The sequence below is a fragment of the Phascolarctos cinereus genome, unplaced genomic scaffold (assembly GCF_003287225.1).
Source record: "Phascolarctos cinereus isolate Bilbo 61053 unplaced genomic scaffold, phaCin_HiC Scaffold_7;HRSCAF=346, whole genome shotgun sequence".
Taxonomy (NCBI): domain Eukaryota; kingdom Metazoa; phylum Chordata; class Mammalia; order Diprotodontia; family Phascolarctidae; genus Phascolarctos; species Phascolarctos cinereus.
The window spans coordinates 171,650,151-171,674,380 of NW_027556180.1; the positions used below are offsets into that span (position 1 = coordinate 171,650,151).

General features: G+C 39.8%; 1 protein-coding gene across 6 annotated transcripts in view; it reads right to left on the reverse strand.

Moving 5' to 3' along the window:
- Positions 1–24,230, reverse strand: part of CUNH13orf46 (chromosome unknown C13orf46 homolog) — a 41,621-nt gene that overhangs the window by 11,118 nt on the left and 6,273 nt on the right. For 3 of the 6 annotated variants that reach the window (XM_078147345.1, XM_078147344.1, XM_078147342.1), the window contains exons 2-6: positions 22,408–22,459; positions 12,292–12,523; positions 12,136–12,195; positions 8,193–8,243; positions 4,658–4,725 (exon numbers count right to left, since the gene is read on the reverse strand). In XM_078147345.1, the coding sequence (XP_078003471.1) occupies positions 4,658–4,725; positions 8,193–8,243; positions 12,136–12,195; positions 12,292–12,523; positions 22,408–22,459 (463 nt within the window). The remainder of the gene's footprint in view (positions 1–4,657; positions 4,726–8,192; positions 8,244–12,135; positions 12,196–12,291; positions 12,524–22,407; positions 22,460–24,230) is intronic. The other 3 variants (XM_078147347.1, XM_078147346.1, XM_078147343.1) reach the window with 2 other exon arrangements.

Sequence of the window (24,230 nt, forward strand, 5' to 3'; positions counted from 1 at the left end):
AAAGATTCAGATCATAGAATCTTTCTTTGGTGTCAAAGAAGATCAAAACATACAACGAGAAGAAGACAGCAAGGTCAAAGCTCCTACATCCAAAGCCTCCAAGAAAAATATGAGTCAGTCCCAGGCCATGGAAGAGCTCACAAAGGATTTTGAGAAGCAAGTAAGAGAAGTAGAGGAAAAATTGGGAAGAGAAATGAGAGAAAAGAGAGAAATTTGGAGAGAAATGCAAGAAACTCATGAAAAATGAGTCAACAGGGGCAGCTAGATGGTGCAGTGGACAGAATACTGGCCCTGGAGTCAGGAGGACCTGAGTTTGGATCCAGCCTCAGACACGTGATTCTCACTAGCTGTATGACCCTGGGCAAGTCACTTGGCCCCAATTGCCTTGCAAAAAAAAAGAGAAAAAGAAAAAGAAAAAAAAATGAGTCAACAGCTTGCTAAAGGAGACCCCCCCAAAAAAAATACTGAAGAAAATAAGATCTTAAAAAATAACCTAACCCCAATGGCAAAAGAGGTCCAAAAAGTCAATGAGGAGAAGAATGCCTTAAAAAGAAGAACTGGCCAAATGGAAAAGGAAGTCCCAAAGCTCACTGAAGAAAATACTTCCTTAAAAATTATAATGGAGCAATTGAAAGTAGTGACTTTATGAGAAATCAAGATATTGTAAAACAAAACCAAAAGAATAAAAAAAATAGAAGACAACGTGAAATATCTCATTAGAAAACAACTGACCTGGAAAATAGATCCAGGAGAGATAACTAAAAAATTATCAGATTATCTGAAAGCCATGATCAAAAAAAGAGCCTAGACGTCATCTTTCAAGAAAATATCACGGAAAACTGCTCTGATATTCTAGAACCCAAGGATAAAATAGAAATGGAAAAAATCCATCTATCACCTCCTGAAAGAGATCCTTAAAGGAAAACTCCTAGGAATATTGCAGCCAAATTCCAGAGTTCCCAGGTCAAGGAGAAAATATTGCAAGCAACCAGAAAGAAACAATTCAAGTATTGTGGAAACACAATCAGGACGACACAGGATCTACATTTAGGCACCAGAGGGCTTGGAATATGATATTCTGGAGGGCAAAGGAGATAGGATTACAGCCAAGAATCACCTACCCAACAAAACTCAGTATAGGCTATGAGAGGAAAAAATTGTCATTCAATAAGATAAAGGAATTTAATGCATTCTTGAGAAGCCAGAGCTTAAATAGAAAAATTGACTTTCAAATACAAGACTCAAGAGAAGCATGAAGAGGTAAACAGGAAAGAGAAATCTTAAGGGACTTATTAAGGTTGAACTGTTTACATTCCTACATGGAAAGATGATATTTTTAACTCATGAGACCTTTGTCAGTATTAGGGTAGTAGGAGGGAAAAAAATTGAATGTGTAGATAGATTGATAGATAGAGAGCACAGGGTGAGTTGAAGATGAATAGGTGATATCTGGAGAATAAAATTAAGGGGTGAGAGAGAATTATACTGGGAGAAGGAGAAAGAGAGAGGTAGAATGGGGTAAATTATCTCACATAAAACAGACAAGAAAAGGCTTTTATAGTGGAGGGGAAGTGGGGGAAGGTAAGAGGGAATCAGTGAATCTTATTCTCATCGGATTTGGCTTAAAGAGGGAATAACATACACACTCAATTGGGTATGGAAAGCTATCTTACACCACAGGAGAATAGGGGAGAAAGGGATAAGAGAGGGGGGAGAAATAGAGGGGAGGGAAGATTGGGGGAGGGGGTAATCAGAAGCAAACACTTCTGACGAGAGATAGGGTCAAAAGAGAGAACAGAAAAAAGGAGGTGGGTTAGTTTGAAGGGAAATATAGTGAGTTTTCCACAACATGACTACTATGGAAGTGTTTTGCATGGCTACACAAGTATAACCTGTATCAAGTTGCTTGCCTTCTCAATGAGGGTGGGTGGGGAGGGAGGAAGGAAGAAAATTTGGAACCCAAAGTTTTAAAAACAAATGTTAAAAAATTGTTTTCACATGCAACTAGGAAATAAGATATATAGGCAATGGGGTATAGAAATCTATCCTGCCCTACAGGAAAACAGAAGAGGAAGGGGATAAGGGGAGGGGGGAGATAGAAGGGAGGGCAGATTAGGGGAAAACGTATTCACAATGCACGCTGTCTAGGGTTGGGGGAGGGACGAGATGGGGAGAAAATTAGGAACCCAAAATTTTGTGGAAGTGAATGTTGAAAACTAAAAATAAATAAATTAATGAATCTTAAAAAAAAATTGTCAGTGAAGGGAAGAACTTGAAGGTGTCAGCTCAAAGGGGCCTGGGGCATAGGTCTGGGTACCTTGCCTTAGTAGAAGAAAAAATTTGACAATAATGAACCAAATCAATTCCCACAATTCTGACTAGTACAACTAACTTCAAGGAGGAGTTACAATAGAGAATTCAAGGGGGAGACAGAAGGCAGCTTCTGTAGGATCTCTGAGTTCTGGAGACGCCCTCCTCTTCCTCAGACCAAGGACAAGAGCTGTGAATTAAAACCCTGTAAGTCAACTGGGAGAAGGAGATAGCCTTGATACCCAGACAGGGAAAAGTCTTTTCCTGCTGGTCACTGAGAAGGGGAAGAAGAGAGGCAGCAGATACCAGCATCGGATCTCAGGAATGACTGTGTTGTGGGGGACTCTATGAGGAATGAAACTGCCCTAGCCCTAGCCCCTCACCTTCCCACTTCATAATGAAGGGCTGGAGATTCAGCAGCCTGGCTAGCCAAGTCCGCACCTGGGAACCTAGAAGGGAGTCCATTTCGAGGCTAATTTAGGCAGGACAGAGTCCAAAAACAAGGGAACTAGTTACTTCAATAGTTCTGGGAACCAGGATTAAACTATTGTGTAAGAATCTTTGAAAATTGTGTTATGATTATTTTTTCTGTTGATTTTGCAACAATTCCTCCTTCCCTCCCTTCCCCACCCCACTATGTTTCCCCATAGTACTTATATACAAATTCCTTGACATTGGTAATAATGATGATGATGATAATGAGACCTAGCATTTATATAGCATTTTAAGGTTTATAAATCACTTTATAAAAATCTCATTTTATGCTTATAGCAACCCTGGGAGGTGGGTGCCATTGTCATTCCTATTTCACAGATAAGGAAACTGAGGCAGACAGAAATCAGACGATGTACCCAGGGTCACATGGCTAGTTAAGAGTCTGAGGCCAGATTTGAATTCTGGCTTTTCTTGACTCCAGATCCAGTGTTTCGTCTAGTACACCATTTAGCTGCCTTAAGAGGTTGCTATTCCTTCTCCCTTCCTCATTCCTAGGCCAACTACAGTCCTTTCTTGAGCCAGGCCAAAGCAACTTGGGGGAAAGGAAGAGGATAGAAGGTAGTTATGAGTGAAAATGAAGACCTTTTCTCCCTTCCTCACCCAAACCACCCAAAACCCACACCTATGTTGAAGTACATAAATACCTCAGAGTTCCTTTCTCTCCCAAGCCTTCTTGCCAATGTCACCTCTCCTATTCCTGGTTGGTTACTAATACCTCTCCAACCCCCATGCATTCTGACACTTCCTCTACACCTCAATCCATCCCAAACTCCTGTGGCAGGGATCCCAGAATTATCATTCCACTAGGGCCCTCAGGCCCCTTCCCAACAATCTATTCCATAATGCAGGAACCCTCCAGGCCCTCTGTTCTGGAGTCATCAACTACGATCCTTCCTGTTTGTCCTGAGTGCTACATGCTCCAGATGGCCAGGTACAGCCATCTGACTTGTACCCTAAGAACCCCTGAACCTTGCCATCTGTCTTACTAAAGCATCCTTGGGATTTCCAGCTGAACTGTGATATATTTTGTCTCCTATTATAGTATGATATCCTTGAGACTATATCAATTTTCTCTTTTATTTTTTGCAACTTAGCCCAGTATTTGGCACATGCTAAGTTCTTAGTCAACTATTTTTTCAATCATTCATTCATTCATTCACATGTTATTATCAAGGAGGTACAAGGAAAGGGGATAGAGAATAAGGGACATTCGGCCATCTTCTCCCTGTCACCACCACCTCTTCCAAAGAGATCATAGAGTAGGGAAACCAGAAATAATAATAATCATAATTAATATATATGTATACATATATATACACATATATACATATACATACACACATATCTATATACCTATAGTGCTTACTATGTGCCAGGCACTGTATTAAGAGCTTTACAATTATTATCTCATTTGTTCCACACAACAAACCAGGAAAGTCGGTGCTGTTATCATCTCTACTTTACAGATTAAGAAACTGAGGCAAAGAGAGGTTATGTAACTTGTCCAGGCTCACACAGCTCGTAAGTGTCTAAGGCTGGATTTGAACTCAGGTCTTCCTGACTCCAGGCCTAGTGCTCTATTCACTGACCCTTAGCAACAGTAAAGAAGGCATCAACCTTCTGTGTCTTAGGGAAAGAATAATAATAAGAGGCTGGCAATGTTTCCTTGTTCCCCAGCCCTAGGCCTTCTAGTATTATAGTCACTATGAAAGTTCTTCTCCATACTCTCAATCCACACTTTAATTGTAGAGTATAAAGTACCCACCCTCTCTGAAGCCCCACAAGGATGACACAAAGCTTCTCTCAGTAACATTCTGCCAGAAGCAAAAAAATATAGGAGAGCATCACTTACTCATCTTCAGATGTATCTCCTGCTTCAGCCTTAGATGATTTCTCTTCTGTCAAAGTACTTTCAATTTTCTGATCATAAATAATGATAAAAAGATAAATTTCATAAACACGAAGAGAAATGAGAGTGGGATAGGAAATTAGTGACATTCAACAAAGATCAGTAGGGCTCAAGCCCTGTGAGCCCAGGGATGGTGGATGGGAAGAGAATGAGTTGGGGTGGAGGGGCTATGGGTGTGACCACATTGCCACCAGCACCACCAATTCCTGCAGAATAGACTACTCTTTCTTTTTCAAAGTAGCACTTTATTACAATTGGCCAGGGACAAAAAAGACTAATTTAGAGTCAATTTGTTAAAGTCTGGGGACCCCTTCCCCATAAATTTGTAGCCTGGACATGGGACTCACAGCTTGGGTCATTTTTCCCCCTCAGTTAGGCAGTGGGGCTGCCCGGTCAAGGGACATTTGCCACTAACTGCTCTTTGTGAATAGAAATGATTTCATTCTTTGTATTTGTACAGTACCTGGTGCAAGACCTGGCACACTGTAAGTGCTTAATACATGTTTATTGGTTGATTGATTGGCTATATGAACTTCAGTTAGTCTTTTATTTCCTTTAAGTCTTGGGATGGGATAATGCTTCCTTTCTTTACTTCATAGCATATTCAGACAAAATATATGAAATAGCTAAGAAAGTATTCTGAGCTCTCTTTGTAAGAAGTGTTCATTCTAATTAGATTTGATTATTATTATTTTAATAAGGGCCATGAGGGCCTCCATGACATATGCTCTGTGCACATTGAATGTGGCCTCCTTGCTCCCTTCCCATATACCAAGGAACGGATATTTCCACACTGAGAGAGCATCTTTTCCACTCCTACCCCCAACCCAGTTAATTTGCATAATATCATGGATCTCCTCTATAATAGCGGTAGTTGTTTTTTTTAATCATGAGATTCTCTCAAATCTAACTAGCTTAATTCATCTTGTCACTAAAATTTGCTGACTTTGCAGTGTGAAGTGTGGAGGAATATCTTGTCCATGTGGGAACCTCCCTATACTAATGTAGGTCACAGTCCATCTTAGAGAGTTGCTTAAAGCTCATAGGTAAACTGCCTTGTTAATGCTCACCAGCTATCCTGTCAGGATTTGAACCTAAGTCTTTCTGATTTCAAGCCCAGAAATCTATCCATTATACCACACTGCCTTTCTTCATCAATTTTCATAGAAAATTAGAGTTAGAAAAGAAGGCATCTTTTGCTTCCTTCCCATGCACCAGCAAGTTCATGGAATCACAGGATCAGGAGCTTAGAACTGGAAGTTACTTTAAAGGACAGAGGCCATCTAATCTAACCTCCTCATTTTTCAGATGAGGAAACTGAGGATCAATGAAATCAAGTATCTTCTATTGGGTCACAGAGTATCAAAAGTTAGGATTTGAACCCAGGTCTTCCTAACCCCAGGAACAGCCCTCTATCTACCTCTATCATAATGAAGCTATGTGAATACTCCAGCTCCCATTCCCCACTCCCTAGGCATTAGTAGTACTCCTTCATGTCAAATACCACATTGGAAGCTTCATGGTCAGTCCAATGAAGACTGTGACCTTAAGAGGCACAGGACTTAACTCTGAGCCTCAATTTCCTAATATCAAAAATAAAGGGTAGCATGATGAGTCCAGAGGACTGAAGATGAATCATGCCACCCACTTGCCAGAGAGGGTATGGGCTTACATCTTGAATAAGCTATATCTTTGTAAACATGGCTGACATAGAAATCTGTTTTGCTGGTTTACACATTTATTATGAGGACTGGTTTTTGCTTCATTTTTGTTTTTCATACAGTTCAATATAGAACAGTGGGAGGTAGAGATGAAGAGTGCTTGTAAAAATTCATTAATTAAAAAATCATAAAGGAGTATCTTAATGATCCTACGAGCTTAAGTAATGGATGGTCTGTGATCTATAGTCTCCATTTCATGACCCCCAAGCATCCAATCAAGTAACATTTAATTAACTTCTGCTGTTCTAAGAATGGAAAACATTTTATGTAGAGTAAGATGTAAGCAGGGGTACTAAGGAAAAGACTAATACAGTTTTAGAGTCAGAGCAGCTGAATTCATGTCCTGATTTTCTTATTTACTGTGTAATACATAGGAAAGTCACTTACTTTCTCTAGTCTGCTCTTTCCTCTGTGAAATATGAGGTCCCTCTCATTTTACAATGAAATTAGAAAAAAACCCTGCAGGTCCTGCTCAACTCTATGACTGTGACTACACCATTCTTGTTCTCATAACTTCTTAAATGAAGAATCATGTGGTATAAGAGCTGAAAGAGGCATTAGAAATCATTCTTGTTCAGACATCACTTACAGATGGGAAAAATGAGGCTCACAGAGGTTAAGCAATTTCAATAAATATCTAATGGCTTAGCTGAGACTAGAACCCAGTACTCCTTAGTTCCTGGTATAATGTACCTTTCACTCCTTCATGACGATCATAAAACCAGGCCCTGGCTTCAGGGCTGAAGGTAGATGGACATTTGTGGTTCAGTAGATCATATGCTGGAATGTTTGTGACCAATGTATAAAGCATGTGATCGATAAGTGTGAGACTATGGGCCAGCAAGAAGGTTTGAGGAAGGGATGGCAGAAGTTAATCTGGTTCTTTCCAAGGCCATTGTAGAATCCATAGATCTAGACTAGCTGGAAGGAACCTCAGAGGTCTTATCATCCATCTGCTCTTATTTAAAAATAATAAGAAAGCCGAGGTGCAGGTATGTTGTGTTTTGTCCGAGGTGGCATGGGTAATAACCTTAAGAGGCAGGATTTGAACTCAGGTCCTCTGACTCCAGAGTCATATCCTCTAAAATGTGTGAGAGTGCAAAGGAGTTGGGATCACAGCTGCCAAATATTTTTTTCTATCCAAACTGGGACCTTGAGGGCAAGGGCTGTCTTGCTTGATTCTGATTGTATCCCCACCATTTTGGACAGTGCCTGGCATTTCACAACATCTCTAACTACAGAGAAGCAAATATTGGCTCATTGTGAGGAAGAAGTCTAATGATTAGGATGTCCAGCAATGAAATGGGCTACTTTACCGTGTAATATGTTCCTTGCCACTGGACATTTTCAGGCAGTGTTGGGTCAGCATCTTTCAGAGGTCATAGACTAAGGCTGAAAGGGACCTCAAAGGCCAAGTAGCTCAATCTCCTCTCAATTTATAGATGAGAAAACTGAGGCACAAAGCAGTTGAATGGCTTGCCCAGGGTCACACAGCTAGTAAGAAGCTAAGGGCAAGATTTGAACTCAGGTCTTTCTGTCTCCAAGTCCAAATGCTCTGTTCAGTACACCATGCTATTGTAGAGATTTCTCCCATGTGGTAATGACCTCCCAGGGTTCTTTCTCATTCTAACAATCTATGATGCTTAGCTAAGCAAGAAAAATATAATGGGTATAACTTTCAAAGCACAGTAACTTCAACTTCCTAGGGGTGTGTGTGTGTGTGTGTGTGTGTGTGTGTGTGTGTGTGTGTGTTTTACCTCCTCAGTGTGTTCTTCCAAATCAATCTCTACAAAGGCAACAGGTGGCTTCTGTGAAAAGAAATCCGAGAGACATGAATATTTAAGAGTGAATGGCCAGGATTGTGGGAAGCAGAGATGAAAGGAGGGAAATTTCATCAGAGGAGCAGCATCATCCCATTCCTCTTGCCAATACTTCCCCTAGTGGGAGGAACTTCAGGGGACTGACTCCCTGGATGAAGTCCAGGCTGTAACACCCTAACTTATGAGACTGAACCTCAAAACTGAGATCAATGCCTCTTCTCTGAGATACTCTTCTTATCCCTGCTCTCCCCCCTCATCTTTCTTCTTCTCAAAGTCTCTCATCTTTTAGACCTTGGTGCAGGGGATAGAATGCTAGGCCTGGAGTTAGGAAGACCAGTCTCAGACATGTACTATTTGTGCAACCTGGGGCAAGTCACTTTACCCTGTTTGCATCAGTTTCCTCATCTGTAAAATGAGCTAGAAAATGAAATGGCAAACCACTCCAGTATCTGAGATAAATTACTATTATACAATTTTTATTAATACCTAGTTATTAATTCATAATCCAGGCTTTTCTCCTTCTATTTCCTCATTAAGGCCCAGCTCTTGTTAAAGTCAGTCTCTGAAGGACATGACTGATTGAGGAGATTGCCCCTAGCCTTCAAGGAAACATGCTCATCAATCTTGGGCAGTTCCCCATCCAAATGGGAGACTTAATTTCTGTTTAGAGTACAAACAGAATTCAGATTGAGGGAGTCCTTACCCTGGGGAAACGAGCCCATGTCCTTCTATCCCTCCAGTAGACTTTAAGGTGACCCAGCTCATGAAGGAGAAAACCAACCCACAGAGGTCTGGATAAAGAGAGATTCCCTTGTCCAGATTGTTGGAGGCTGCACAGTGTCATGGTCAAGCCACATTCTCAGCAGGAGGAGCTAAGGACTTCTAGCCCACCTCCTCATTAAATGTCCACCAATCAGGATTGATTTGTCACTTGTGAGGGGCATTCCCTTTCAAAAAGGTATTTAAGGCCCTTGGGATCTCCACTGGGGATCTTTGGTTATGAAGAGAAATCACTGTCCATCAGTTTATTGATTGCCAGGTAGCCTAATTAATAAGTTTATTGTTAATTACCCAAAACTCTGTCTCTCAGGTTTTTCATTTGTCTCATATCTTTGCCAACAAAACCTCAAATGGGGTCATGAAGAGTTGGATACAACTGAAATGATTGGACAACAACTCTTCCCCCTCCCCTATCCAAACCTATTGACCCTATGGCTATTCCTGTAGGGCCATGTTCCCTCCCAGAGGGAAAAGATTTGGGAAGTGAAGAGCTAATGACTGATAATCTCTAATGAGTTACTCTAATGAGTGCCATTTATAGGCTCAAAGAAATGACTTTATGATGGTAGAGTCTGGATCACCATTGCAGGTTAGGGGGAAAACATTTTGGGTCATTCCTAGGTTCTTCCTAGAAGTTCTTATATCATACCATTTGCCTTTTCATAAGGTTGGCCTTTCTAGAGGTTGTGATAAAATACTTCCCCCTCTCTATCTCTATCTCCTACTACATCACTTAAGAATAAAGAACAGAGGGTTGCCCTGTTTCAAAACTGCCTTGCAAATCCTCACAAGGTAATGTTAGATACTTTATAAATGACTCAGTGGTCTAAACCAAAGTCCATATCACACCTCATGCAGGAACATACACAGATCCCTCTAGTTTTCTGATTTCAGTAGGGATTGTGACATCACATGTAAGCAAAGAACTTAGCACTAAGGTCCTGTCTAGGTGGAAGGGTTTGTTCCAGTTCTTCATGATGAAATAGCTTATTGTGCCCTGAACTTATTCTCAGACAATGCTCCTCATTTTGCTTCTCCTATTAAAATGAGAATGACTCAGGGTCATCAGATAATAGGATTTAGAACTGGAAGGGATCTCAGAGGTCATCTAGTCCAAATCTCTCATTTTATAGAGGAGGAAACAAACCCAGAAATGTTAAATGGCTCCAAGGGGATACAGCTAGTTAAGTAGCCAAGACCTTCCTTCATTGCACTACAAGGTGAAAAGTGGACAAAAAACATGTATTGCCTAAACTATGACATACAACTGAATGAGTAGACTATTGGATTAGTCCATCCATTTTAGAGTTGGGCTAACGAGGCTGATATTGGGCTAGATTACATTTGCATAGGTCTTTTCAATGATCTCCTGGTCCTCTTCAAGAACCTAATCACCTAATCAATCACCTTGTAATGTGATACAATAGGTGATCATGGAACATATCATAATATCTAAACAATCTTGAAATAAATGGAAAGATTAATGGTGGAAGATTAAAGTAGGGTATGTTACCAATTATAATATATATAAAAATTGGCAGGAAAGACATAATTGAAGATAAATATGACTAGAAGAATCACCTCCTGAAAGAGATCCCAAAAGGATAACTCCCAGGAATATTACAGCCAAATTTCAGAGTTCCCAGGTCAAGGAGAAAATATTGCAAGCAGCCAGAGATTAACAATTCAAGTATTGTGGAAATGCAATCAAGATAACACAAGATTTAGCAGCTTCTACCTTAAGGAATCAGAGGGCTTGGAATATGATATTCCTGAGGACAAAGGAGCTGGGAATAAAACCAAGAATCACCTACCCAACAAAACTCAGTACAGGCTATGAGAGGGAAAAAATTGTCATTCAATATGATAAAGGAATTTAATGCATTCTTGAGAAGCTAGAGCTAAATAGAAAATTTGACTTTCAAATACAAGACTCAAGAGAAGCATGAAAAGGTAAACTCATAAGGGTCTTATTAAAGTTGAACTGTTTACATTCCTACATGGAAGGATGATATTTGTAACTCATAAGACTTTTCTCATTATTAGGGTAGTTGGAGGGAATGTATGTGTGTGTGTGTGTGTGTGTGTGTGTGTGTGTGTGTATGAGTTGAATATGAAGGGATGATGTCTAAAAACTAAAATTAAGACTACTGAGAGAGGAATGTACTGGGAGAAGGAGAAAGGGAGAGGTAGAATGGAATAAATTATCTCACATCAAAGAGGCAATAAAAAGCTTTTATAATGGAGGAGAAGAGGGGGGAGGTGAGAGGAAATGAGTGAACTTTATTCTCATTGGATTTGGCTTAAGGAGGGAATAACATACTCACTCAATTGGGTATGGAAATCTGTCTTACACTACAGGAAAGTAGGGGGAGATGGGATAAGAGAGGGAGGAGTGATAGAAGGGAGGGGGTAATCAGAAGTAAACACTTTTGAAGAGGGACAGGGTCAAATGAGAGAATAGAATAAAAGGGGTGGGATAGGATGGAAGGAAATAGTCTTTCACAACATGACTATCATGGCAGTGTTTGGCATAAATATATATGTATAACCTACATCGAATTGCTTTTCTTCTCAATGAGGGTGAGTGGGGAGGTTGGAAGGGAGAGAATTTGGAACTCCAAGTTTTAAAAACGAATGTTAAATTTTTTTTTACATGCAACTATGAAATAAGATACACAGGCAATGGTGTACAGGGCAATAGAAGGAGAAGGGGATAAGAGAAGGGGGAGGGATGATAGAAGAAAAGGCGGATTGGAGGAAGGGTAATCAGAATGCACACCATCATGGGGTGTGGGGAGGGGAGAGATAGGCAGAAAATTTGGAACTCAAAATCTTGTGGAAGTGAATGTTGAAAACTAAAAATCAATCAATTAATTAATTAATTGAAAAAATATGATTGGAAGAAGAGATTTGGCAGGTAGAGTATAACTTACAAAAAAAGGATATTACCAACTATATAACATGTATGAAAAGAAAAAGAAAAGACATTTTTGAGACACATAAGACTGGAAGAAGAGATGAGCAGGTCCTATACCATCAGTATGAGTGCCAAAAGGTGGACAACCCAAAGTGCATACCGGTACCCCAAGGTACTCACGGCAAGATTTGTCTCGGTCTCCAGAAGGCCATCCAGCTTTAATGATTCTAGTTCCTTTCCCTATAAATAGAAAGAAGAGTCATTACCTATACATGAGACTAGAATGCTAACCCTAGATGCGAAAATTATTTCATTCTCAATTGAATACTGCCTGACCACGGCCTGTGTAGTATTTCGTTCAAGAACACAGTTTTCTTTCTCTGTATCTCTCTTTTCTTCATGCTGGCTTGTGTTAATTTGCTTCTTTTCCTTCTTCTTTTCACTTCCTTGCTCCACTCTTTCTTTTTCTTTATCTTTTTCTTTGTCTTTGTCCTTGTCTTTGTCCTGGTCCACTCTTTTTAGGTCACCCTGATCCTGGTCATCCTTTTCATCCTCTAGAATCATCTGGCTAAAGGAGAAGAGAAGCATAAGTGATGGATCATTCAATGGTGCTTGGGAGCACAATGACTACCAAGAAATTCATTTTGCTTCCTATTCCTGATAGGGATGACTTTCCTTGACTGATTTTTCTGGAATAGGTAGAGGCACTTACTGACAAGAAAGCTTTGGTTGGATGAAAAATCTCTTTACAGGTAGACGAGACTTATGGTCCTAATTTCCCCTTTGTAGAAGGAATTTTCTTCTGACTTTGAGGTAGCTAAGTAATACAATGGGTAGAATACTGAGCCTGGAGTTAGGATAGACCTGAGTTTGAACTCCACTTCAGCTATTTACTAGCTGTATAATCCTGAGCAAGTCATTTAACTTTTATTTGTGTAAGTTTCTTCAACTGTAAAATGAGGATAATAATAGTATTTACTTTCCAGGGTCATTATGAGGATCAAATGTAATATTTGTAAGGCACTTAGCATAGTGACTGCCTCTTAGGCTATAAGTGCTAGCTATCATTACTGTTCTCAATAGGTCATGGTGCACAATGCAAGGCTAGTAGCTAATTTTTCTGACCAATACAGTCTCAGTTTTGATTTGTGATTGAATAAGGCACCAGATAGCCCATTCAATAACAATGGATTCCAAATGAAGCAATGTGAATCCATGAGTTTAGGTTGGCTGTGTGATGGTATTTTTGGTATTTCATTTCAGTTGGAAGGAATACACTTTCCTTGCCTCCAATTTGCTCAGTGTCCAAGAACAAGAGCAAAATGGGGGGAAATGGCTTGTGGCCACTTCCCCACCCATCATAATGATCAGATTATTATTTATTATCAGCCTATTATTTATTGGCTGGGTAGTAATAGTGTCTCAGCTAGGCAGTAGTAAGCTAAGATCAGATCTGAGGATGTCTAAAGTGGCCTGTCTAAAGAAGGCCTCCCCTGAAAGACAGTATGGTGAAGTGGATAGTATTGGACTTGGAATGAGGAAGACTGACATTCCAGTCCTGCTTCAGAAATTTACTAGCTGTACTACCCTGACCAAATCACTTAATCTCTCTTAGACTCACTCTCCTTATCTGGAAAATAGGTATAGTAATAGCATCTTATGGAATCATTTCAGTCTTGTCAGACTCTCTGTGACTCCATTTGGGGTTTTCTTGGCAAAGATACTGGAGGGGTTTGCCATTTCCTTCCCCAACTCATTTTATAGATGAGAAAACTGAGACAAATACAGTTAAGTGACTTGCCCAGGATCACACTGCTCATGTCTAAGGTTGGATTTAAGCCCAAGAAGATGAGTCTCCCTGATTCCAAGCCCAGTACACTATCCACTGCACCATTCTCTACTTTATGCTATTTTCTGGCTTCACTCCTATTCATTTGCTGTTGAACAGAGCTTCAGAAAGTGCTAACTGGGTCAAATTTACAGTTTTATTTTTTTCTGATTTAATATATCTTACCCCCTTCACCAATTACATGTTAAACATTTTTTTTTTTGGTGAGGCAATTGGGGTTAAGTGACTTGCCCACAGTCACACAGCTAGTAAGTTTTATGTGTCTGAGGCCAGATTTGAACTCAGGTCTTCCTGACTCCAGGGCAAGTGCTCTATCCACTATCCCACCTAGCTGCTCCTAAAATGATTTTTAAAAAAGTTTTGAGTTCCAAATTCTACCCCTTCCTCCTTCTCTCCTCCCCTCCTTCCTCCCTGAGATGGTAAGCAGTCAGATACGGGTTATACATATGCAATCATTTAAAACACTTCCATATTAGTCATTTTGTACAATACGACTCGAATAAAAAGAAAAGAATGAAAGAAAGTGAAAAATAGCATGCTTCAGTCTGTTTTCAAATGTCATTCTTTTTCTGGAGGTGGATAGTACATTTCGTCATTAGTCTTTTTAGATTGTCTTGGAACATTGTATCACTGAGAATAGCTAAGAAATTAACAGTTCTTCATCATACAATATTGCTCTTATTCTGTACAATAGTCTCCTGGTTCTGTTCACTTCACTATACATCAGCTCATGTAAGTCTTTCCAGGTTTTTCTGAAATCATCCTGCTTGTCATTTCTCACATTTACAAATGTATATTACATAATCCAACTGGGCCTTCACTGTAGCCATCCATCCTTCTACATTCCCATAACCTGTCGTCCCTGACACTCATCACAGCTGCTATTCCAAACCTTTTAGTCTGTCCTTAAGCTTCTCATGGCAGTCCACCCACCACACCTCTTATCAGAGGACCTCATCACATTCTTCACTAAAGAAAAATTGAAGCTGTTTGTTAAAAGTTCCCCTTCTTCCCCCTTCCTCATCTCACATCACACTTCTCCCACTTTCTCCTTCTTCATTTCTGCTTCTTAGGAAGAAGTGGCTCTTTCCCTTTCTGGCTTTCTCCATCCCTCTATTCTTTCTAATCTTCAGTCTCTCCCTATCTACTAACTTATTTCCTGCTGCCTACAATGACAATGTCTCCCCCTCCATCCTTAAAAAAAAAAAAACTCTCAGCTATCATCCTCTCTCTTCCGCATTGCCAAATTTGAGAAAGCCATCTACAATCAACAAATCCACTTCCTCTCCTCTCACTGGATTCTAAATCCTGAGCAGTCTGGCTTCCAGTCTCATCATTCAAGTGAAACTGCTCTCTCCAAGATCATCAATGATCTTTGAATTGCCAAATCTAATAGCCTTTTCTCAATCTTTCTCCTTCTTGACTCCTCTGTAAATTTTGACACTGTTGATCACCTTCTCCTTCTGAAAACTCTCTCCTTCCTAGATTTCTGTGACATTGTTGTTTACTATATGTCTAACCACTCTTTATTCGCTTTTGCTAGTTCTTCACTAACCATGGGTGGCCCCCAAAGGTCTATCTTAGGACCTCTTCTTTTCTCCTTTATATTATCTGGCTTGGTAATCTTATCAGCTATTATGAGATCAATTATCATCCCCATACAGATGATTCTCCAATCTATCCAGCTCTAACCTCTCTCTTGAGTTTATCTAACATCACCTACTGCCTTTTGGACATCTTGAACTGGATGTCTTCTCTGCATTTTAAAGTCAACATGTCCAAGAAAGAACTCATTATCTTTCCTCTAAACCTTAACCTAAGACAAATTTCACTATTCTCATTTAAAAACAATATTTTGTTTTAATCAGCTAAAATCTACCTTCTTACTCCTCCCCACCAACCCCAACTATTGAGAACACAAGAAAATCAAAACCCATTACAAACATATACAATCAATCAAAACTAATTTCAACAAAAATCGTCTCTTTTAGCATTCTAAGTCCCTCACGTCTCTATCAAGAAATGGGTCGGATGTTTCCTCATTAGTCCTCTGGAAGGCTGGTTGGCCATTACGCTGATTAAAGTTCAACACAATAGTATTTCATCATATTTATGTACCACAACTTGTTCAGCCATTCCCTAATTTATGCCTACTCCCTCAGATTCTCATCCTTTGCCACTTCCAAAAGAGCTATAAATATTTCTGTAAATCTTCAGTTTGCTTTGCCTAAGAGTTATTCCCCTCTTAATCTATCCTCCTTCTAATTCTCCTTCCTCCCTTCTACCCTTTCCATCTTATCTTTCTATTGAGTGAAATGGATTTTTTAAAAACCTAACTCTGCATGTGTTTCTGTGTATATTCTTCCTTCTTTTGCCCGGTTCAGAAGAGAGTGAGGTTTAATTGTTAGCCACTTTCTGCCAGTGCCTTCCTTGTTTGCATAGATGTCTACTTGTGCATCCATATCTCAAATATGAGATAATTTTCCCTAATCTTCCTTTTCCTTCCTGCCTCACCAGTGTTTTACTGGGTAGTGTTTACTCTTCCCCTCTCTTTCCATTCTTTTCTTAAGATAATCAAGACATAATGAACTCCTCCTATGGGTTTGTCTAATTGGTCTTATCTGATTGGACTCTTATGAACCCTGATGATGATGGGGCTCAAAGGGGACATGTGTCATCTTCCCCATATTTGAATGTAAGTAATTCATCTTTGTTTAGTCTTTTATCGTTGTTCATTCATGTTTACTTTTTTATATTTCTTTTCACTCCTGTATTAGAGTTTTACTCCTGTATCAAAGTTTCCTTACAGCTCTGGTCTTTTTGTCAAGAATCCTTGGAAATCTCTATTTCACTAAAGGTCCATTTCCTCCTTTTCCTCTCTAGTTTGCTCCCGCCCCTCCCCAGTTGTACACTCAATTTTGATGGGTAAGTTATTCTTAGATGTAAGCCTATATCCTTTGCTTCTGGAATATTGTATTCCAAGGTCTTTACTACTTTATACTGGTGTGATTGTGTGTGATCCTGACTGGTTCCTCAGTACTTCAATTCTTTCTTTCTGGCTGCTTTTGACCCGGAACTGGATTTTGGCTTTGATGTTCAGAGGAGTTTTCATTTTAGAGTTGTTTGGGGTGACTGGTGGATCCTTTCTATTTCCATTTTGACCTCTGTTTCTAAGAGATCAAGGCAAATTTCTTTTCAGATTTCCTAAAATTGGATGTTTACTCTTATTTTGATTGTGATATTCAGATAGTCCAATGATTCTTAAATTTTTTGTCCTTGATCTGTTTTCCAGGTCAATTGTTTTTGCTATAAGATACTTCACATTTTCTTCCAGTTTTTCAGACTTTTTACTTTGTTTTAATATTTCCTGTTGCCTCATGAAGTCATTGGAGCCTCTTTGGTCCATTCTAATTTTCTGTGAGTTTGTTGCTTGGGCAAAGTTTTGTAACTTTTGCCAGACTGCTAGTTCTCTTTCTAATTATTCCTTCCATAGATCCATTCCTTTTCCGTTTTCCCCTCATTTCATTTGTAAAAAAATATTTTTAATTCTTGCTTTATCTCTTTTAGGAATTCTAGTTGAGTTTGTGCCCAAGCTATATTTTTCTCTGAGGCAAAGCCTGTAGATGTTTTAAGAGTCATTCTCTTCTGAGTTTGTGTCTTGAGAGAGTTCCTACCACCTTAATAGCTCACTTACGAGCTACTTTTTTTAAAAAAAGCTTTTTTTTGGTTTGTTTGCCCATTCTTCCAGCCTACTTTCTGACTTTGGACCTGATGTTCAAGTTGGGCTCTATGCATTTCTGGGGGAAGGTCCTGTTGCTGCTTTCTTAGGGTATTGAGTGTTGTGTTAGCCTATGATCTCTTGGACAATCAGAGGACTTAAAATCTTTCAGTTCTCCCAAAGGAGTCTGATCCAAGTGACAACCTGATTGCTTCCCTCTTGTCTGAGCTCTGTACATTCCTGACCTGGGTTTGGGTCTGTGTAAGCATAGAGTTCTTCTGGACTCAGCCCTATAAGCCATATGAAAAACTCTGCTGGTTCAAAGTGGTGGAATTGTAGGCTCCCCTGTGGTTTTGGTTTCCTGTTTCAGATGCTGGAAGTGATATCTTGCTCTGAGCTTGGGGTCTGAGATATTGGCTGTTGCTACTGCTGCTGTTCTGGCTTCTGAATTTCTTCCTCTCTCCATAGGCCCAGGCCTCACTACCTGAGGAAGGCAGCAGCACTGCTCTGTGTAGTACTATGTTATTCTTACTTCGTTCTGAATCCGAAACCTAGAACTGAGGAGTGGGTGACTAAGCTGCCAGTTAAGCACCAATCCCTGTCTCAGTGCACTTGGATCTGGGAACTCCTTTTTGTAATGGTATGCAGAGCCTCTCCCTGGACATTAGAGTGCTCCTGATGCCAAGGAGCTCATGCCCCAAATCTCTTCCCAGTGTTTGCACAACTCTTTATCTCCTACGCCCATCTGGGTGGGACAAGGAACTGCCATGACCTCTTCTGGATTTCTCCCTCAGGATGCACTCTAGTGCATTTCATAGATCTATTTGGAAGCCACAGTTCAGCTGCCTTGCTTCCTCCTACTCCGCCATTTTGGTTCTACTCTCCCTTTTCCCATTACTGTTGAGGGCACCACCATCTTCCTAGTCACCCAGATAAAAAAAAATTTTAACAGTGTCATCCTTTTTTTTCAATCACTTCACATATATAAGCCATTGCCAAGTCTTTCTATTTCTATCTTCACATCATTTCTTATATAAGCCCCCTCTTTTCCACTCATTCTGCCACCAATATGGCTATTAACATAGCCTCCTAATTGTCTCTCTGCTTCAAATATCTCCCTTCTCCAAAACATCTTCCTCTCAGCTACCAAAGTGATTTTCCTAAAATGCAGGCCTGATCATGTCCTTTCCTTCCTCCACCCTTACTCAATAAATTTCAGTGGCTCCCTATTACCTCCAGGATTATATATAAAATCTGTTTGGCATTTAAAGAACTTTACAACCTGACTCCTTTCAACCTTTCCAATCTTCTTACACTTCATTCCTCTTCTCTTACTCTATTTTTCAGTCATGTCCAACTCTTTGTAATTCCATTTGGGGTTTTCATAGTAAAGATACTAGAGTGGTTTTCCATTTCCTTTTCCAACTCATTTTACAGATGAGGAAACTGAGGAAACTGCCCAGGGTCACACAGCCAGTAAGTGTCTGAGGCCAGATTTGAACTCAAGAAGATGTGTCTTCCTGACTCCAGGCCCAGCACTCTATCCACTGTGCCACCTAGATGCCTTTACCTGTACTGCCTTCCTTCTAAAATTACCTTCCATCTGCTCTGTATATGTTGTCTCCTCCATTAGAACATGAGCTCCTTGAGAAGAGGGACTGATTTTTACCTTTCTTTGCATTTCTAGTGCTTAGCGCATAATAAGCACTTTATAAACAGTTAGTACTGAGTATTGTGAGGATCATCACAGGTATCCAAAGTCTTCTTGGCCTTCACCTTGATCCTTTGTTGAAATCCTGCCCATCCTCAAGCCCCATGAGAGGCAGAGATTTGGTATTCTTATTTTCACCCTGATCTCCTTTCACCTCCTCACATTATCTAACTAGAATTTTGGCAAATGGGGGCAAATGGTCTTGGCAGGAGGAGGAAGGAGAATTCCTTCAATTAATTTGCACAGAAAGTGGAGAGCAGCTCCACAGAACTCATAAGGAGCATGATAGGAATTTCTAGTTATGTCTCTGGGTTCACCTCTGGACTCTTAATTCATAGGACTTCTTTGATGCATGGTCTAAATGAGCCTTTCATGAACAAGTAAGGATTTCCCATTATTTGCTTACACTGCCTAGTAAATGATGGTTCATGAGACTTGGAAAATAGAATCTGGAAAATTCTAAGCATGGTAAAGTAGATGATTTTGAGGAGGGAAATGGCAAGGATGGATTCACTTCTAAGCTCCTGAGATTAATATTGACACTTTGTATACATATATATGTGTGTGTTTATATGTGTGTGTGCATGTGTACACACATGTATCCACGCATGTATGTACATATATACATACAAGTACACACAAACACACACGTGTGTGTGTGTGTGTGTGTGTGTGTGTGTGTGCATGTGTGTATATATAAGCATTGAGCCTCAAAGTCTGGAAGACCTGGGGTTCAATACTTGTCTCTAACATCTTCTACCTATGTAACCCTGGGCAAGTCACTTAGCTGCTCGATGTCCCCAAGTAATTCTCTAAGATAGTAAAGAGTATTGATGGGACACATTCTCACCAGGTCTAGCACCCTAGACCAATTACATCATGGGGATTCCCAAAAATATCCCCTAAATGAGGCCCTGGGGATATAGATTTTATTCTGTTCTAATTTATTCCTTATAATGAAGTAATGAATGGATCTTGTTTGTGCTTTGCTCATAAATCAAGGATGAAAGAAGACAGTTAGTGATTCCTTCCTTGCCTAGGTTCTCCCTTCTCCTGACACTCCCTGTTATTCATTCACAACAATTTTGTCTCCCTATACATCAGAACAATGGAAGAGTCAAAGTAAACCTTTTATTCCCTAAGATGATGTCTTTTTTTCAGGTGAAAAAATATGTACTAGAGAGGCAAGGGAAGACTTACATGAATTGATGCAAAGTAGAGTGAGAAGAACCAGGAAAACAATATACTGCAGTGACAACAAAATGTAAATAGAAAGAACCAGGAAAACAACCAAAGCTCAAATTGAATAATTATAATGTGCAAGCTTAGCCTGAGGGAGAGATGAGAAAATGCATCTCCCTTCTCTTCTTTGCAGAGGTGTGGCGGAGGGGCAGGGATGGGATTGTGGCTGTGAAAGTTGGATTGCAAATGTTCCAGACTCAGCTGACGTGTGCTTGGTTTCTGCTTTTTTTTCTCTTTCTGTTTCATGCTTTGTTATAAATGATGGCTTTCTAGGTAGGGGCAGATAGATGGATATATTTGGAAATGAAGATAATATTAAAAGAAAAGATACTAATAACATTTAAAAATGTTTTTTTTTTTAAAATGAAAGATATGTCCAAATGTTTACTACATGGAACAGCCTGACAGGCAAATGATCCGTACCTGAAATTCTAAAGCCTTTTGGCTATTAGCCAACTAGAGAATGTAAATGAAATTACTTGCTGGGTATTTATTATAGAGCAGGCACAGTGGATATAGAGAAAAGAGGAAAACTAGGATAAAACTAATTTCCATAACAACTCCTTTTTCTAAAATCTTATCTCCACAGTAGTTGTTTCCACAGCATTCTCAAACAGTAAATATGATCTTCAAATTACTCAAATGTCTTCAATTTAGATAAAATATATGGTTCTTTAGGGTCCCAGATCTAGGTCTTGACATACTTACTTGAGTCCAACTATTTCTCCCCACATGTCCCACCCCCACTTCAATTACTAGCAAATTCCTTCTAATTCCTCTTTTGACCTTCAAATTCTTACTTATTCTTTTCAGAGAGGTAGCATGGTAAAGAAGAAAGACCATTGGATTTGGCCTAGGAGGACCCAAGTTGAATTCCAGCTCTGCCACTTATATTACTTGTATGATATTCAACTACTCACTCCCCATCTTTGGATCTCAGTTTCCTCTTCTTTAAATGAGGAGACTGGACTAAGTTATCTTTAAGGTCACTTCTAGCACTAAAACTACTTGGTTATGAAAACCCAACTTAACTGCCCATCTCCTCCGTGAAAAGTTTCTTGATTCTTCTGATTGGGTTAATTACCCTAGACCTTCCCTGGTATTTTTGTTGCAAAACTCTCTAACCCATGTATCATGTAACATGATGCCTCTTTCCCTAAACTGTAAGTACCATGAGGGTAAGGATTTCCATCCTCCTCACATATCAGACAGTCTATAAATGATTGCTGAATGAATGAATAATCATCATTCAACAACAGATGTATTGAGAATAAGCTGTGCATCAAGATGTGGTCCCTGTCCTCTGCGAGCTTACAATCCAGTATGTCCCTGTGGCATTTAAAAAGCTCAAGAGACATAATTTATGGGTAATTTAATCATTTTATTAATGATGCCAGGTGTTTTTTTTTAATAAAAGGATGCTCATTTGTCTGTCTTTTAGACCGAACATCCCTCATGGTGGTGGGCTCACAGTTTATATGCTCTTGGAAGAATAGGTGTTCCTGAGGGTGGCAATCAACTCTGATTGGTTAACAATTAATGAGAAATGAATATTAACAATGAGAGGCTGGACTATAATACAATGAGGGTCTTGGGGTACATGACTTGAATCACCCAAATCTTGGTCCAAGAGGCTTATCAATTTCCATATCACAAAAGAGAGAATCAACATTTTCCCAGACCTGTTTGAGAAAACACAATGAGTAGGAATCCTCCCATTAGCACAAACTTGGAATTTCTTTTACTGTCTGATTAGACATTGGCCTGGATAAATCTTTGAGAAAGATTTCCCACACTGGTTGATTTCTGAGCAAGTAGAAAAGGGGAAAAACCTTGGTCCCAATACAATAATTCGTTATTAAATACAAGAGAGAAATAATCATTTCTCTCGTCCCTTTAGTTAAATTGGAGGAAAATGAATTGTTCACTTACCAGCTAATATCCTCAGCTTCACCTTTTGATTCTTTTTCCAAATCTTCACCTTCTAAGAAAAATATTGCCTGTCAGTAATGTTCTTGATTCTATTAAATATAAATATGCAATGGGGCTAGAAGAACATAAAGCCTAGAGTCAGAGAGAGTCTCATTTTTGACTATCCCAAACTCAGCTTCTGAACCAAATAATCTGCAAAGAGATATTTGCTCCTGTTCAGTAGAGATTTAAAACCAGGGGTGGGCTGGAATCAGCTCTAATTGGATTACAAAGCCAATCTTTAAATTTTCAACATGAGCATTTCCACCTCACAAACAGGCTTCAAAATCAGAGCTTGACTTATTGTTTTGCTGATCATCCAGAACTTAAGAAAGTGTAAATAATGCATGTTAAACTGAAAAGTGTGTGCCTGCTGCCTCCCACTCCCACTCCCATCTGCCTACCCTGTTCTTAATTTAACAGGCATACACCTGTATCACTCTAAAAATATAGTTTAGGTTCAGCAGGAGTACAGTAGAAGGTTCAGTGAATGAAGTCATTACCAGACTGGAGGCTTAGTGACTGAAGGATAATTCATAATAATAATAATAACTAGCATTTATATAGTGTTTTAAGGTTTGCAAAGTGTTTTACATCTATTATATCATTTGGGCCTCACAGCACCCCTGCTTAGAACCTGTGAAATTGTAATGAGTAGTTGTAGTTCTTGGTACTATGGAGCACCAGGCATGTGCTAAAAGGTTCTAAATAATCGTTCATTACTAATTACTAAAGAAGCAAATCATTTGAATTTGAACAGTTCAGCTTCTTTCCACACCTTTTGAAATTTTGCAGCCATGCTTATTTTTATTATTCATTTCCTACAGTTTTTCAGTGTTTTCAAGAGCCAGCCTTCAAGCATCATTGCTGTTTTGTTAGCTTACGTTATCCTCCAGAGTCTTGCATCATCTCCAACCCTCCAACCCCATTCAGCGTAGATTCTGTAAAGTTACCTGCACCTAATACATAGCGTCATAGCCTTGGAACTGGAAGCAACCTTAGAGAACAGTCTCATTCCCCTCATTTTTGTTGTTACTCAGTCCTGCCTGACTCTGTGACCTCACAGACCACAGCACACCAGACTCTTCTATCCTCCACTATCTCTCAAAGTCTGTCCAAGTTCATGTTCATGGTTTCCATGATACTATCCCTCTCATCCTCTGCCATCCCCCCTTCTCATTTTGCTTTCACTCTTTCCCAGCATCAGGGTCTTTTCTAATGAGTCCATCTCCTCCTTATGTGGCCAAAGTATTTAAGCTTCAGCCTTATTTTACAGAAGAGCAAACTTAGATTTAGAAGGGGAAGTGACTTCTCCAAAATTTCAGAAGGCAGCAAAGCCAGAATTTTAACCCAGGGCCTCTGATTGCTCTAAGGAAGGTGGCAGGTGGGAGATTGGTTATGTGGGAGGTGGGAACAGGCTTGACTCTAGCTCCATTTCATCTTAGGGTATATGTATATGTGGGGATTGGGGGAGGGGTTCTTGTGTGAGGTGGGTAGAAGCAGCAGCAAGCCAGGGCTAGCTGGCTTGATCTGGGGGTTGGGAAGAAATCCTGGCCCTGACCCCTGGCAACTAGTTCCCTTAGTACAAACAGCAGTGGTCCTTCAAGGCTGCCTAATCAGTATATTCTTCTTGGAGAGAGGGGACAGTACAATTGCTGGGCCTTTTGGGTGCCTGCCCTGGGCTGGGAAGCAACCTCCCTCCTTTATGGCAGAAATGGAGGATTCTCAGGAAGGGCAAAGTCAGGCTACAGAAATAGCACCTCAGCCTCTACTGAAAGAACATT